General features: G+C 41.3%; 1 protein-coding gene across 2 annotated transcripts in view; it reads right to left on the reverse strand.

The window, feature by feature from the left end:
• necab2 (N-terminal EF-hand calcium binding protein 2) overlaps positions 1 to 18187 on the reverse strand; it is a 196551-nt gene that overhangs the window by 5082 nt on the left and 173282 nt on the right. For both annotated transcript variants that reach the window (XM_034205911.1, XM_034205910.1), the window contains 2 exons: positions 1764 to 1841; positions 960 to 1051 (listed from right to left, as the gene is read on the reverse strand). In XM_034205911.1, the coding sequence (XP_034061802.1) occupies positions 960 to 1051; positions 1764 to 1841 (170 nt within the window). The remainder of the gene's footprint in view (positions 1 to 959; positions 1052 to 1763; positions 1842 to 18187) is intronic.

The raw sequence follows: 18187 nt of genomic DNA on the forward strand, positions 1-18187 counted from the left end.
GAGAGAGAGACAGAAAATAAAATGAAGTCCAGAGGGAAGGACAGATAATATCGAATGGAGATGAAGAAAAATGTGGCGAGGCAGCAAAAGAAAGGAGTGGGGAGGGAAGCTTGACAAGAATAAAGTACTAATGGCAGTGTTCCAGGCATCACCTCAGGTCACTGCCTCAGAGAATGGATGAAGGCCAGAGTCTGGCGTTTTAAATGGGGCCAGGTTGCTTTAATTGCTTAAAATGCCTCTTGGCTTCAAGTGATTACAATTACAAAGTCAGCCTATTGGCTACACACAAATCACTCTTTAGGACTATGAGAAGACTTTATTATCTTTCAGTTCTGGTCTGGAATTGTGTAGTTGAACACTACTTACTTTCTATTCAACTGTGTCATTGTTTTCTATTCAGTGCTGCAATGTGGATAAGTTGTTACAAATCTAAGTTTTTAATCAAGAAATATGAAGTTTGATGGGCTGATTTTACGTATTATTTGATTGTTAACAAACTAAACAGTTAATCATCAATAAAAAGAATAATTGAAAGACATTTCTTCCACAGGTAATGTGTTCCCAATGACAAGTAAAAGTTGTTGCAAAAATGTTTAAAATCGGCTAAAGCAACTAAACCACTAAGCTAAGCTAAATGCAGCTAACGTTACGTGGTAACGCTTAGCAGACTCATTTAACTACTTGTTAGCAACTGCTTTTTTTAAAAGCATAAAAGGTTCAACATTTTTAGAACAAAACATGAACATCTCTTGAGTTTTTATTAACAACAGACCTCATTTGAGGCATCTAAAATAAAGGTTATGGAAACATTGACTTCAAGACGAGGGTGCCAGCAGCTAAAAAATGCCCATTTTGGGTTTAAGGACTCATTCCTGCACAATTCTATAGGAGTGCTCCTTTGACTGATGATCAAAATAAACTTCAGTCTACTGTTTTACTGTGTAGTGTTTCACACTGACCTGGCACGGCTACAGAGGACACAGTCTCCGGCTGGCACAGTGTGTCCACCTTCACATGCTGGAAGGCTTTGTTGGGGGCCGACTGGAGGTGCCTGGAAGCAGAAGGGAGGGTTAGAGAGCGCACGCACGCACGCACCCACGCACGCACGCACGCACGCACATATGTGCACACGCACTTGCCACTTATAAAAGCACGCAAGCACACATGGCCTCAAACTGCTTAGCACGGCCCTTAGCCTTTACTGTAAGAGCTGAAATATGAATGGTGTTGGGAAGCTGTGAGCAGTGGAGCAGAAACTCAGACCAGCAGGCAGCTACATCAGCAGCCTCTCCTCATGCCCAGCACCATCACTAAATCATGAAGACCTGACGCAACTCAAGTGCTTCAGCAACTCCGGAGTGAGTGAACGTCTGAAGAAAGCTAATTAAATGTGGTTGGAGGAATTTTTCCAACGGGGCAGATGACAGTAATGGAAGAAAAGTGAGCGCTTTCTTCATTTGGTAATCAATGAAAACAATGGCATCCTGCACTCTGACAAACTTCCAGAGGAGTGCTGACTAGCATACTTTTCAGAAAGAAAATGAATGTCCTCGTTCAGTAATGACTCACTTGGCAGCAATGGGCCTTCATCTGCACTTACAGATGTTTTATTGAGCCTGTTGATTTGGCTCATAACAAGTAGCGTCACTGCTGCATTGACGCTTTCACTTTCAAGCCTTATATATATATATAAATCAAATCAAACTTAAAATGGAAATAATATTTATTCAAGTACATAAAGCCAAAGGTAATTGAAAACTCACCTCTTCCACTCCTCCTCTCCATCCCAGAACTCGTAGACGACGAAGGATAAACCGTCCGGCAGACGCACCGCAGTCACACTGAGGGGGGAGGCAGAGAAGAATGGCATTGAGTGGATCATTGAGGAGAAAATGTGGCATGGAAAGTGATGGGTGAGAAAAAGAGTTATGACAGAATGTTGAGTGGATCACGGAGGGAGGAAGAGGAGGGAAGAAGAGATGCAGGTGTGAAGAAGAAAAGGGGGAACAAGGAGTAATAGAGAAAAAAGATGGAGAGAAAATGACAAAAAGGGGAGGATATTTGATTGAAATGAAAAACAAATAGATGGTGAAGTGTTTCCTCTTCCAGCACAGCATTGATGGGAGGAAGATTGCATCCCATCTTTAAAATGAAAGTTGCAATTTTACAACAGAACAATGTGTGACCAGGTCAGTGTGCATGGGGGGAGTTGGACGTTAATGGCCATTTTTATATAAGGCACTTTAAAGGGCCCATTTTGCTGTAATGACTAAGGTTTATTTTGCCTCAAGAAGAACATTAATGTGTTGGAAATAAGCCACAGGGGTGCTTTTTCCATGTTTACTTGATATTGTCACACAGCTTTCCACTCCACGCCCCCCTAATATAGGCCTTTTGTTGCCTTTTTTATTTGGGGCAGGAGATCTCTAGGGGATAGCAGGGTAATAGCATATGCCAAATAAAGTTGGTTTACATCACCTGGAAAATTGGGAACCTGAAGAATAAATTGAGATGAAATAGTTTTGGTTAGGAACCTATTCAAATTACAACGTTTTTGTATGCCTAATTATATTGTTGCAACAATTTTGATACAATTTGTTGAAGAATAGTTCAAGAATAGTGGAACATTTTCAATTTTCTATGGAACATTTTATTTAAAAGGTCACCTATTATGCAAAATTCACTTTTTCACGTCTTTTATACTTAAACATGTGTCCCCTGCAGGGACGTGCACAGACGTTTTGGGGGGCGGGTGCTCAAGTGAGAAAAAGGGCACTTCCCATAATCATTTATAAAAATGTTTTTAAAAAACAAAACGTTAAATATAGTTGCACATCTCTGACTTACTGACCAATTTATTTTAATACCCTCACACTCACATAATTGTTTAATACTCAGCAGAATTCTACAAAATAATCAGCTAACACAGAGACAATGGTCTTCTTTAGTATTCACTAAGCACAAGAAGTACAATTCATAGTTATTAAATGAGCAACAAACAATCAAAATTATGAAGTTACTGTTTAAGGACATTACAGGCAAAAAGATAGTTTTTTCAAGTACTTTTTTTTCACTCTAATGGAAATAAAACTTCCAAGAAACACATATAAATGGTGTTCGTTTTACTACCATGTCTGAATTCATCTATAGATTTAAAGCTAATCTGCATTTAAACATAACGTTTCAGGGGAAAATACTGACTTGACGTAAGTAACTATCTGGGGAAGTTGTGAGGTGATGTGTTTTTTTGTTTTATCCTTTTCAGCTGCAATGCCTTGGTAACTGCATGCAAATTAGCACATTTTAATTAGGCCTAGTTAACGCCTAATTTGCATATCAATGTGTCGATTGTGATCACGTTATTAGATACACATTGTACTGTATTCACTTTAAGTGTCCCCCCTTAAGTACAGTACATTAGCCTGTATGCCCATGATAAATTGTCTTAGCTAAACCTTGAGCTAACTTATCCATTAGCTAGTAGCCTACATTAGTTAACTATATTTGTTATTGTCGTTTAGCTAATTAGCTGTAAACTTGAGGCACTGGCAGTTTAGTCATTTGTTCATCACCAGTCACCTTCAAAATAAACCAAGAAAAGCCGGCATAACATGGGACTGTAAAGTGGGAGGTGCTGCTTCCTGTCTGTCTGAAGGGACTGCCGATGTGCGCGAGACGTGGAGGGAGGGCTACGGAACTTCACAGTTTAATCTTCCGACCTGATATTTTGTATTCAATCAATATATTTTTGGAAAGAGAAACTGTGCGCAAACAGCAGTAGATAGATATTCATTTAAAAAACATAAATACTGCTTTGATGTCTGTGTGCACGTGCCTGGTCCCCTCTGTGTAAAGAGATCCTGAAAGTTTCAGGAACAAAGACCCCCTCACTTTTTGTCCTGATCCATTTCTATAAAAACCTGTCTGAAAATGAGCTGATCAGATTTTGGCCACTTTATGATGTCATTACGATTTTTTGGCTTGTGTAACCATTAGCCAATAACCAACCAAGGTAACCCCCCCCCCCCCCCCCCCACCGTATCACCTGAATCTCCTCCTAGAGCACCATTGTGTTCTTTTTAACCAAATATCTCTCAGAGGGGCGTGGGGAGGGGCTCCTTATTTTCATCTAAAGTAACAGACAGAGAATCAGCACTTTTGAAACAGGGCTGAAACAGAGGGGATTATGGGATGCTGCAATGATCTGTTTGGTGTTTCAGACAAACACTTCACAGACATGTTTGTTTATATCTGAGACCTATAATATATTGATGAAAAACAGTATAATAGGGGATCTTTAAGACACAAAAACATTACGGAAAACGGTTGTAAAATTGATGCCTTGGACTTCATGCATTTTCTTTTCGGAAATTGAACAGAAATCCCTATTCTATCATTCAATCTAGTAATGCCGTACATCATCTGATTGCCCTCCGTCTCCATGTTGTAGTTATAGTGATGTTTTAATTATCCTACATATTACAACAGATCATTGTTTAAAGTGAGGTCAAGTAAAAAGAAAAAGAGGGAAATGGCTAGTATGGACTGAAATCATCACACATGAATTCAATTGTGTGTTGCCCATTGATCCACAAGAGTTTAATTTCCAGTCATACTCAGTTCTCGCAATTCCAACTGTAGCCCTGGTAAAAACAATTTAGACAGGATGTAAAAGTTAATCATTTCCTAAAAAAAAGTAAAAATACACAAGTATGGTTAAATAGATGATTAAAATGTATGCAAAGCATAACTTAGTTAAAAGTGTTAAAAAGGTTGGAGTTCATGAGCATAGTTTGTGTAACAAAAAGTAGCCAAACTTTGGAGCAATATTAAGCCTTCTTCCTGAGAAGCTAGCATTACTTGGCACCAATGGATTCCTCACGTTATCTCGTTTAGATGATGTCATTCAGATTTAAACTGAGCCTGAAACAGATTCATGTCAGCGGAGGATGCTGTTGCCCTTGCGTAGTTTAAGAGGTTAAGGTCAGGAGAGGTTGACATATTGATCAAGTCTTATCTTTCTGGAAATATCCATCATTTGACAACAAAAGACCCCTTCTCAAATTACCTTATCATTGAATACATTCTCAACATAAAATATAGCTTTAAACCACCATCTGTGCTGCTGAATATACGCGTATAGCTTATTCTCACCATGGTATCAACCCTATGTCATCACTGGAACCAAGACTGGGTTCTAGTGACATTACTAATTTTACATTATGTCTTTAAGGTGACGCTTTTATGCAAAGCAACTTACATCAACTCCAATATCATAGAAATGCATAGGGATAAATTGGGCTTAAGTATCTTGCCCAATGACACTTGGACAAACTGACTGCAGGGGGTGGGGATCAAACCACTGACCCTTTGATTGGTAATCCCAATCCTGTTCCACTGTCTAAGCATTGAATATCAGAATATTTAATATTTCATGAAGTCTTTCCAAAAGTCTATACATTTAATACCAGTTTACCGTTATCTACTTACACTCTGTGAATCTATTGTAAGAAGATGGTTGTCAAAGAGTGTTTGACAAGACCCAACCGCATCAAATGTAGAGACCCGCACCAATGCAGTGCCATCCCATTTTCATCTGTGCACGGTCCAGTATTTGCACTAGCCTGTTTGCTAAATGAGAGAGTGCAGCAGCTGAGGTTGTGTTATGTAGATCAGGCGGAGCGCTGCAATTTTGGATCTTGTTTCAGCATAAAATTACTCTCATTAATGCCAGCTACGGGTACCTCTTTTCAGAAATCAATTTCCATTCCAATTTTCCAGGCAATTGTCATAGTGCAAGCGCAGACCTCTCTGAAGATCACATACAAATAACTCTTTTGCATTGTTGTGAATTTGTTCAACATCAAGTTTAAAAGGCTGGAGTGTTTTCCTTTAAAAGCAGATTGGCTATTCCACAAAGTTCAGACAGAAAAAAGCAGGACATTAGATACATACATAACATCTCCAGCAAATGTCTATTAAAAAATGTTTTAGAATGAAAATTCTGCTTAAAAAGAAACATTGCTTACACTGAAAAGTTGAATGTGCTGTATGTTAATATTTGTGCCAGAGATGGAGTACTCGAGTCCTGGACTCGGACTCGAGTGCCGATTTTCGGGACTCGACTCGGACTCGCGCACTAATTGACGCAGACTTTATATATATATATATTCTATATATATATATATACAAGAATTGTAGCCAAACTCGCTTCACAGCAGTTCAATAGACGAATTAGTATAACATGACAGGATAAAAGCAATGTAGAGGAGCAGCTACATTTCAACATATATATCCACTAAGATTAATACATGAAGACTTGTGACTCAGACTTGACTTGGACTCTTCTTGGGTGACTCGGACTCGAACACAGGTAATGATGACTCGGACTCTCCTTGGGTGACTCGGACTTGGACTCGGACTTGGACTCGAAAAATGGGGACTCGAGAGTGACTTGGACTCTTGAATTGGTGACTTGACTACAACACTGATTTGTGCAGATCTCCAGCCTTTTTTCCACCTTTTAACGTAGAAAATGCACATTTAGTTTTTTAATTTGCTAAATGTGTCTATCTACGTGTGTAGATATATCTTTAATTCACCAAAGAAAAGCACAGTAAACCTTTTTTTACCCTATTCACCTGTAGTTTCTTGCAAAATGTACATAATGTCACATTATATATCTTTAAAGGCGGTTTTCTAGAAATGAGTTTTTTTATACTTTAAGCCTCCAGTTAAATAGCTCTCTATAGTTTAAATATTATTTTTTTAACTGAGAGCATAGTTTACATGGGGGCAGACCCAGGACCAGGTGGAAAAACAGTTCCATTTTGTTTTTTAAATAGCTGTAGGGAGGGACATTACCGACTGTATGATACCGCTTCTTTGCCTTTCTGTGTATTTTTTTGCATCTAATGACTGGATTGGATCTTTTTGTCTGAGGAGAGCATAGGCAGTTCTTCCCTGAACCTGAGGAGGGCACTGGGGGGTCAGACTGCTGCTCTTTGGTACCTCAGCTGGCTTTAAAAGAAATAACTTAAGTTGGGTGAGCTCTGCATGGGGGACATGATAGTAGATTGAGGTGTTCCTGAATGTAATCACACTCACCCGTAAAGATAATGAGCAAGGGGAGGCAGAGACAACATAAACTGCATATATTACACTTAGTATGTGCAAGATTAAATGAGCAAATGAGAAGAGAGAAAGAAAAGATATGCTCTGAAACACAAGAGAGAAAGAAGGAAACAGCACACAGTAGGGAACGTCTATTCGAGGTTAATGAGCAGGCTTCCTCTTCCTCATGAATTATTCACTTCAGCTACCTTTAAGCATTGTGCTGCCACCACATTAACTGATAAAGTAAGAGTAACACATGTACAAACAAGCGAGTGAAAAAGCGAATGGTAAAAACAAACAGCACACCAGATTTACGGCAGTGTTTCTTCTGAAGGCCCCCTCCACCTGAGTGTGCTATTTTTCAACCTCAGCCGAATCATTAAATGCTCTCTGTTCCCCCTAGAGCCAAGGGTGAAGTATGTGTGACGAAGCATAACCTTTTATCAGTAAGGAACCAGACCTTGAAAATGCTTGAAAGTTTGCAGATAACAGTAAGAAAAGTGTTGAAAAAGGATGGATTACGCAGATAATGATGATGAAATATAGTATCCAAATTCAGCTGTTCGCTCAAACTATCCACATACTGCGCAAACTTGGTTTTCATTTGTATTTTAGCAAATTTGCAATCAATTTAGAATCAATGACTACATGAGTTCAACCTATCAAAAGTAATTTCCCATGTTTCAACTGTGTTCACCAAAATTAAACAAGAAAAGTAAGAAAACAAGACCAAGATTCAAAAGTATAGTCAGGTATAGTCCTGCATTATATACAGTGGGGCAAAAAAGTATTTAGTCAGCCACCAATTGTGCAAGTTCTCCCACTTAAAAAGATGAGAGGCATGTAATTTTCATCCGAGGTATACCTCAACTATGAGAACAAATCCAGGAAATCACATTTTTAAAGAATTTATTTGAAAATGATGGTAGAAAATAAGTATTTGGTCAATAACAAAAGTTCATCTCAATACTTTGTTATATACCCTTTGTTGGCAATGACAGAGGTCAAACGTTTTCTGTAAGTCTTCACAAGGTTTTCACACACTGTTGCTGGTATTTTGGCCCATTCCTCCATACAGATCTCTAGAGCAGTGATGTTTTGGGGCTGTCGCTGGGCAACACAGACTTTCAACTCCCTCCAAAGATTTTCTATGGGGTTGAGATCTGGAGACTGGCTAGGCCACTCCAGGACCTTGAAATGCTTCTTACGAAGCCACTCCTTCGTTGCCCGGGCGGTGTGTTTGGGATCATTGTCATGCTGAAAGACCCAGCCACGTTTCATCTTCAATGCCCTTGCTGATGGAAGGAGGTTGTCACTCAAAATCTCACGATACATGGCCCCATTCATTCTTTCCTTTACACGGATCAGTCGTCCTGGTCCCTTTGCAGAAAAACAGCCCCAAAGCATGATGTTTCCACCCCCATGTTTCACAGTAGGTATGGTGTTCTTTGGATGCAACTCAGCATTCTTTCTCCTCCAAACACGTCTAGTTGAGTTTTTACCAAAAAGTTCTATTTTGGTTTCATCTGACCATATGACATTCTCCCAATCCTCTTCTGGATCATCTAAATGCTCTCTAGCAAACTTCAGACGGGCCTGGACATGTACTGGCTTAAGCAGGGGGACACGTCTGGCACTGCAGGATTTGAGTCCCTGGCGGCGTAGTGTGTTACTGATGGTAGCCTTTGTTACTTTGGTCCCAGCTCTCTGCAGGTCATTGACTAGGTCCCCCCGTGTGGTTCTGGGATTTTTGCTCACCGTTCTTGTGATCATTTTGACCCCACGGGGTGAGATCTTGCGTGGAGCCCCAGATCGAGGGAGATTATCAGTGTTCTTGTATGTCTTCCATTTTCTAATAATTGCTCCCACAGTTGATTTCTTCACACCAAGCTGCTTACCTATTGCAGATTCAGTCTTCCCAGCCTCGTGCAGGTCTACAATTTTGTTTCTGGTGTCCTTTGACAGCTCTTTGGTCTTGGCCATAGTGGAGTTTGGAGTGTGACTGTTTGAGGTTGTGGACAGGTGTCTTTTATACTGATAATGAGTTCAAACAGGTGCCATTAATGGGGCGAAGCCTGCGAGCTAGTTCAGGCTGTCAACTCGAGCACTTATGCTGCATTCATACATAACGCCCCCTTGCCACTCTACAACCAACCAAACAGAGTCTCCTTAATATGCCGCTCTATTTAACCTGCCAGATCTCTTTCCATGCATTGCTTGCTGCTGCTATTGCTGCAGCTACCTCTACGTCGCTGCTGCTTGCCTGCTGTGTTCACTTGCTATTGCTGCGTTCATGTTCCTGCTGCTGTGTTTCATGTTGCTGCTGCTTGCCTGCCGGCGCTGTCTATTGCAATCTCCGACTCTGGAACCGAATCATCATACGCAAGAAGCCGTAAGAAATGCCTCATTCCCGAAACACAGGCTATCTCAGAGCATGGTTCAGACGCCGCTGGAACGAGCCACAGCTCCCGCACGACACACATTCAGGTGTCCCTTCCGTACTCATCTGGAGTAGCTTTTAATATCCTTTGGGCCAGAGGAAGTCCCGAGTTCTACGCCAGCTCCGGTAACAACCCCTTTCTTGTGTGTCAGCTAAGAGTCGCACTGTCTCTCGGTCGGTGGGTATTTAAACACCAAAAAAGGCAGGAGCAAGCTGACTCCGGCATTCCTAAAGTACCTGCCATCCTGTCCTACCTTCTCGAAGTAAAATCTTGAAGCTTGAAGCCTTTAATTACACGATATATTCCCGTGAACAAACTCGATTTCCTCTGCCTGCAATGTAAACAAATGTTTCTACTTCCGCGTTCAACCACGTTGTGCCGCTGACGTCACACTCCCGAGGATTCTGGGAATTCCAGCCACGAGTTCTAGCTTCCTGCCCCCTGCAGCAGCAATTCCTTAGGAATCGCATCTTGGCAGGTATATAATACTGTTCTGCATAAGCAATGTTTTATTATGGAAATATTTGGCCTGCAGTAAGTCATATTTGAGGCAATTATACAGAAGTTGTATGTGTATAAGTATTTATACTACTATAAATCAATGAAATTAAAATGGAAATAAATTAATAATTTCCATCACGGGAATATGAAGGGAAGCTCGATACATTTTTGACCATCATTTTAGACTTAAATCTCTCCTACAGTGTCTTTTCTATGAATACCATGAATCATTCTCTGCCAAGCGGCCATGTACATTTAATCACCTAACAAAGAAGAGTTTTTCCTCACAGGAATTAAGCGCTACCTGCAATATTCTGTCCCTCGCTGGGTGTGCCTCATGCTGCAAATCGTTTCCAAGCTCTTTCTAATCACAGATGTTCGTCAAATGAACTTATCACAGGCTTAAATCAAGGTTTCTTAGCAGGTTAGGCTGGCTCCCAGGGACCCATGTCTGTTGAAACCTGCACTCAAGACTGAAGTTTGCACTGAAGGAGCCAGGAGTATTACACAAGCTGCTATTTAAACGTTTAAAAACACGACAGGCCCCTAGCCTAGTGCTAGGAGGAATTATTCTAGCAACGTTTCTTGAGCCGTTAGTTCCTCACGATTATTCTGTCAAGAGTATTAATAACTACTAAAGATTTTTCCCATTTCTTTGCTCTGTAGATGACATGGCAGGGAAAGCAGACATCCCATATGCCTTGTGGCATATATATTTTAAGGTTTTACAATCAAATGTGCATTTGGTTGCTATAGTAGCCCACGTTTCTTTGACACCTCATCAGAAGATTATGCTGGATTCTCTGCAACACCTGCAAGCACCCCTTGGTGTCCATCTTTTAACCATTTCCTAGTTGTTAACTTTCCCAGATAAAACTTCAACAGCTAGGCCTACCTCTTTCAGAACAGGAACTGGAAGCCCTAGGCTCCACACGTCTAGAATTCTCGGTATCATTCTCGATAGTGTGCTGATGCAAGCTTCACTGCCACCAGACAAGCTGTCCCGCATCAGAACAGTCATAATTACAATTCATGTTATTTATTTAGCGCCTTTTCAAATGTTCAAAGTGCTCTACGTCATACTACATATTAGACTTGTAATACATTCAATACTGATTACTGCCTTCAATTATGGTCTCCCACTGGTAGTCTCTCTAGAAGAGATGTTTTATATTTATAAGGAACAAGCGCTAGCCTTTCTGTCCAAACCTTAAGGCACCATAGTCTTAGGTCACGTTCACACCTGCTTGGTTAGTACTATTGAATCGGTCCCTGTAGCGTTAACCCCTTGATGCGGTTCGTTGGATTGGTGTGGAAGCAGTCCGATACCTCTGCTCCGCCTAAAACAGGTGGTCTCGGGTCGCTCGCTAGTAAACTCTGGAGAGGTTCATTGCTGGTGTGACGTAGTCCGCATCAAAACATGGGAAACAACTATTTGCGCGTCATCGCTTGTTTTGCTATCTATGCTGTGTGCAACATCCAGTAACCTTTAGGGTCATGCATTCATTCTGGTGACTGCTTACCTCACTGGTCCCCTGTGTACAGAGAGAAGGCAGTGGTACAATCTCATCAGAGCCACCTGTCATCGGTGAAACCTCCTCATTGCATAACGTCTCATTATGTGTTATAATGTTTTTAATGCACGTTGTCTGATTTATAATCCTATGCGCTGGCCGCAGAGTCTGCTGATGCACTCTCCAGATTAACAGCAGCATGAAAATAACCTGCCAATGCTCCATGATGCAGGCTACTGTAGGAATTGCTGGGATCTGCATTTTATCCGCTTAATGTCCCGCCAATTGTTGAAAAAGCATCTCCGTACAATGACTTTAGTTTACAGTTCATAATGTAGTCTGTTTGAGGTTGCCTGGGTGAGCGCAAACCCAACCTTCTGCAAATGAAACGATGGAATACACTTGCGTCTGGGGTAAAGACACGGACTATTCGGCATGAATGCAACCTTAGAGATGGCTATTGCTCAGATCTTTGGTCCTTAGCCCCTCTGCGACGAGTGGAATGTTATGTTCATTCTTTTATAATGACCTTGCGGTGTCTTCAGATCCTCTCTATGTAGTTACTTACAGATGCTGCGCCTTCTGCTGATTCGGGGGATTTCACAATGAGTGGTTGCCCCACCAGCTTGCCATGCCCTTCGTTCAACCAAATGACTCTGGATCAACACGTCAAGCCCCTCAAGGATTTCCCATATTCTGCCTCCAACCAAGAGCATGATTCAAAGCATACAATTCAGCTTGGTACTTTATCTTCTTCTGTCCCTCCTCTGTGTACTTATGCAATATATATAATAGTCGTTCATGCATTATATATAATTGTATTTTCATTCGAATCCTGCAATTTTCAAGTGCTAAGTATTAAGCCACGCTAGAGTTAATTAATTTGCTCCTCAAGGGCCTTAAGAAGGCACGTCCTCCACACAATGATAAAGACTGCCTCTTAACTTTGCACCCGTGCAAAGGTTAATGTCTAAGTTCAGGCAAAGGGGTTTCACTATACATTGATAAACGTCAGATGCAGTTGTTACAGCTTTCTTTGGTTTCTCAGGTGGCGAATATACACAGACCTCTCACCTTTTAATCCTCTGCATAATCTCACCCTTACTGAATGAACTTTGGAGATCAAATATACACACTGTTTTGAAACATTCAATGTCTGACAGTTCTGTCTGGGGAGTCAAGGAACCCCGAATAATCATTGCTAAAACTAACACTGTTTTCTTTGTCCTTTATCTTCCATGCTGAACTTCTCGCATCATTGCCCTCTGACACATGGGTCGGCACCCATGTTTATTCGATGGCTGCAAACCCAACGACGAGGGTTCTCCTCCGAGCTGCGTGATCTCTGCCTAAGCTGCGACCTGCCCCCAGATCGCTATTCCCACTGTTTAAGAATCTGCACAGCCACAACCGCAGCTCTATATCGGCCTACCTCAACCCAGAGTATCCTGGGCCGTTGGTCATCTTCTGCCCACCAGCGCTATATCATGCTTCACAGGAATGAGATCCTTTCAGCACAAACAACCATGAACTCTTGCACTACTCGATGATGAGTAAACGTTCAAAGATGTATATCTGTAGAGTTCTGTTATTTGCATACCAGGTGGTTGCTGGGTTATATTACATTTATTTCATTATAGTATATTCCCCTCATAGCTGCATGCTTGGGGGGGAAAGCTCATTGTCGCTGCCTCAAAGACCTAGACACAGCAGTCTTGATAGGTAGTATATTCCCTTCAAAGCCGCGGTGCTGGGGGGGGGGAGGGGTCGGCACTGGTCACTTCCAGGCCTACACATAGCAGTCTCTCTAGGTAGTATATTCCCCTCAAAGCCGCGGTGCTTAAGGGGGATGGCTCTTCGGGCTGTTCCCGGGCCTTCACATAGCAGTTTCATTAGGTAGCATATATAGGTAGTATATTCCTCTCAAAGCCGCTGTGCTCAGGGAAGAATCGGCTCTGGGCTATTCCTCAGGCCTTCACATAGCAGTCACTAGGTAGTATATTCCCCTTAAAGCCGCTGTGCTTAGGGGGAATGGCCACATGGCAGCTCGCCAGGCCCTCTACTTATCAGTCTTACATCACCAGCGTCAGGCTCGGGCTACGCAGTTTTGGGGGATAGTATCTAATCTCCACGCAGTTTTGGGGGTTAGTTATTTAATCATCACTCATCGTGCTATGGAAATCTATGGAGTGATGATGCCCGAGCCTAGTCGCCAAACTCAACTATATGCTGCTTCTAATAAACATGTTAAAGGAACACGTGAGTTGTCTGACTGAAATGGGGCGAAGCCTGCGAGCTAGTTCAGGCAGTCAACTCGAGCACTTATGCTGCATTCATACATAACGCCCCGTTGCCACTCTACAACCAACCAACCAGAGTCTCCTTAATATGCCGCTCTATTTAACCTGCCAGATCTCTCTCCATGCAGCTTGCTGCTGCTATTGCTGCAGCTACTTCCACGTCTCTGCTGCTTGCTGGCCCACCACCACCCCAGCTTCCACCTGTAGGCTCGGGGGTTAGTTATTTAATCATCACTCATCGTGCTATGTTTATCTATGGAGTGATGATACCCGAGCCTAGTCGCCAAACTCAACTATATGCTGCTTCTAATAAACATGTTAAAGGAACACGTGAGTTGTCTGACTGAAATACAGTTAACGAGTGGAGGACAGAGGAGGCTCTTAAAGAAGAAGTTACAGGTCTGTGAGAGCCAGAAATCTTGTTTGTTTGTAGGTGACCAAATACTTATTTTACAGAGGAATTTACCAATTAATTCATTAAGAATCCTACAATGTGATTTCCTGGATTCTTTCCCCCCATTCTGTCTCTCATAGTTGAAGTGTACCTAGGATGAAAATTACAGGCCTCTCTCGTCTTTTTAAGTGGGAGAACTTGTACAATTGGTGGCTGACTAAATACTTTGTTGCCCCACTGTAAGTCAAAGTATGTAGTTTATTCAAAGGTAAAAGTACTCAGTTCATAATAATATACCCTATGAATGTTATATAGCATATAGATAGCTTAATTCCATTCAAAAACATTGAATAACAGTAAGTCTTGAGTGGAAGTAGGCTATAAAGTTGCAAGAAAATAAAATGCCCAAGTAAAGTACAGGAATCTAGTAGTATTTGTTCTGAAGTAGGCCTACATAATTTAATACTTTCCTCTCTTAACGTTACCATTCTTAAATTCTAAATTCTATCTGATATTTGGCATGGTTAACCAGGTTCATTGGGTGTCAGCATGCTAACTGACACAAAGTATAAGGACATAATATTGATGAAAATTGATTGTAAACCTCAGCATTAGACACATTATGATGATAAGTGTGTGGAACGACTGACATTGTACATTTACTAAAGTTAAACGTTAACTCGTTAAAAGTGGTGCTGCCTCGATATAGCTTTCAGCCATCTGAAAGCCATTGCATGTGTTCATCCCACATCAGTCAACGTTAAGAAGAAGCACCTTTGGCAGCACAAACAGCATTGAGTTTATGTGGATAAAGCTTTTCTCTTCCTTGGAAAACTTCCCAAGCATTGTCAGGGTGAATTGGAGTTGTGATTGAACACCAATGGATTGGAATGAAGTCTTGGACAGTTGTGTTGTTTTGTAAGCATCCCTGTGTAGATGTTGTTCGTCTAGTTTGAAAATAAATGTATTTTCAGCAAGTTTTAGTTGAGGATTTGTTGCAAAGAAACATCTACTGTGTCGCTGTCTGCTGCCAGACTTCATGGTGCTGATGGAGTATTTAAGCTCTCCAGGATGATTTCCACAAACTTTCGTTTTGACTTACCAGACACAATAGCCCAGATGTCATGTCTGAGCCTGGAGTTATTTTTTCACTTTTATAACTGACCTTATTGCAGATTGCTTATTGTCCCAGATATGACAGGAAGAAGTCAGGAGACTGACCGTGCTGCAGGTGTATTTATGTGTGTCATTTGACTTTGTATTCCAAATCCTAATGGGCTGCACCAGTCTTGACTTTGATTGAAGGGACTGAACTAAGGCTGCACAATTGTAAATTATTGAAACTTTTTGGATATAGCATTATTATTATATAAACTATTGTGGTACTATCACGACCTACAAATGGTTTTCTAAAGATTTAAAGAGGCCCTATTCTGCAGATTTCCAGGTTCATATTTGTATGTAGTGTCTCCACTGGGACATGTCTCCATGCTTTAATGTTCAAAAAGCTCTTTATTTTTCTCATACTGCCTGTGCTGCAGCACCTCTTTTCACCCTCTGTCTGAAACCAGAGCCCAGTCTGCTCTCATTGGTTAGCATTTCAGGCCAGGGGGGAAGACCATGTACATGCACACATTCCTATATAACATACTATAGGAAAGGCAATAGCCAAAAAGCATACTAGGGACTCTTGAAATCAAACCATGATAATTGAAATATACATTTAACTAATATGAGAATATTATTGAAGAATTGATCATTCCCAGATCACAATAGGAGTAAAATTCGCAATAAGTTATTTCTTTGGTGCAGCCCCAGAGTGATCACTGCATGAATCATTAGGGCCCGAGCACGGAGCGCTAGGACCCAACGGCGTCCTAGCACGAAGTGCGAGGAAACCTATTGTTATTGGTGGAATTATTCTTATTAGTCGCCATCATTCCTGCTTTTGAGGGCTTTAGGACGCTTAAAAAGTTGTATAATTTTGCACGGACGCCCGAACCGGTAAAAATTACAACATTCTGGAGCCATCATTCCTGCTTTTGAGGGCTTTAGGACGCTTAAAAAGTTGTATAATTTTGCACGGACGCCCGAACCGGTAACATTTACAACATTCTGGAGTCAATGGGTTAAAATATTTCAACTTGCTCGCTAGCGCCACCTATCAAAATCCCAATTTGGAATACATTTACAAAGTCGCACCGTAACTCCGAATGACCTGCAATTTTGCACACATATCCGGGTGGACCTGCTCTACAAATAATCCTCTTGGAACCCTAAGCTCCGCCAACATTTTTGTTCTTCTAAATTAGCATAATCAGGGTATATGCAGGAATCCTGAAGTCAAATGTAATACCTTTTAAGGCCTTTTTTAAGACCCTTTCCATACATTTTAAGAGCTCATCGCAACTTCGAGTTCTAACCGGTTACATTGGCAACACACTTTACCTCACATTTACTATATTGATTGTAAGATAGCACAACATTATCAATGTGATAATTAATTGCGGAGCACATTTTTGAAAAATCACTCGTGGAGGTCGTAAGCAAACAGCGAATACACCATTTTTGACGATTTACATGGCGCAAATTGCTCCAAACTGCTCGCATATACTTTTTCCGATATTCACGAAACGCTGTATACACATTACTATTATGATTGCACACATATTTCAAATTGCCTTCCATTAGCCCCGCCCCCCAGGAAGTTGGCCATTTAGAAAAATGTGCGTTTTTTATGCATTTTAAGCACATTCTTGCAAACTCCTCCTAGGGGAATGATCGAAGAAATTCAAATCCAGGACAAGTTCAGCCCCTATCGAATATGATGCTAAATTGAGAAGAACATTTTTGATAGCTCAATCGTGGAGGTCGTAAGCTAACAGCGAATACACAATTGTTGACGATTTACATGTCGCAAATTACTCCAAATTACTCGGATATAGTTATTCCGATATTCACAAAACACTGTATACACATTGCTCTTATGATTGCGGACATATTTCAAATTGGCTTTTATTAGCCCCGCCCCCGACAAAGTCGGCCATTTTCAAAAATGTGCGTTTTTCATTCATTTTAAGGACATTTCTGCAAACTCCTCATAGGGGAATGATCGGAAAAATTCCAATCCAGGACAACTTCAGCGCATATCCAATGTCATGCTACATTGACAAGGAATAGTCCTTCGCTCAAACGGGGATCTCGTAGGCTAACAGAGAATGTACCATTTTTGACCAATTATATGTCAGATAAGCTACTGAGGCCTGCCTGTTTGCCTGGCACATCAACTCTCACAAACACACACACACAAACAAACAGACACACAAACACACACACACCTACTGTTAGTCCAACAACACCCTTTGCTGGCGGCATATTCATTACAACAGACACCTATACACTCCCTAACCCTAATGTTTATTTGTAGATATCTCCTAAAGCCTACAGATAAAGTGTGAAATGTAGGCCTGTTACATTTATTATTGAGCAATATATATTATACACACTGTTCTGCTTTCTGCACTGACCTCAGCAGCTGTTCTCACTGTAACATCACCTAACATCCAGGGGACATGCGATTAGTGAGTAAACAAACGGTAAAGGGCAGAAAGTCTGATGCACATTTGATCATCTCAAATAACTTATAATCACAACGGGAACAGTTTGCAGAGCTGTACTTCGTTTGACAGAAGTCCAGCCATGCGTCACACCTCTTTTAAACATCACTGTTGGCTGAAATCATCTCAGGAGAATACTTCAGTGTACCCTCGGTTATAGCTCCTCTAGAGACACTCCTCTCTCCTCTCTCCTCTAAATCGTTGTATCCTCGGTTACGGCTCCTCCAGACAGCCTCCTCGATAATCGATCCTCGAGGAGCCTTTAGAGAAATTTGTTTTCCTTCGAGACGGCGCGCCGACATCC

Source organism: Gymnodraco acuticeps, unplaced genomic scaffold (assembly GCF_902827175.1).
Source record: "Gymnodraco acuticeps unplaced genomic scaffold, fGymAcu1.1, whole genome shotgun sequence".
Lineage (NCBI taxonomy): Eukaryota > Metazoa > Chordata > Actinopteri > Perciformes > Bathydraconidae > Gymnodraco > Gymnodraco acuticeps.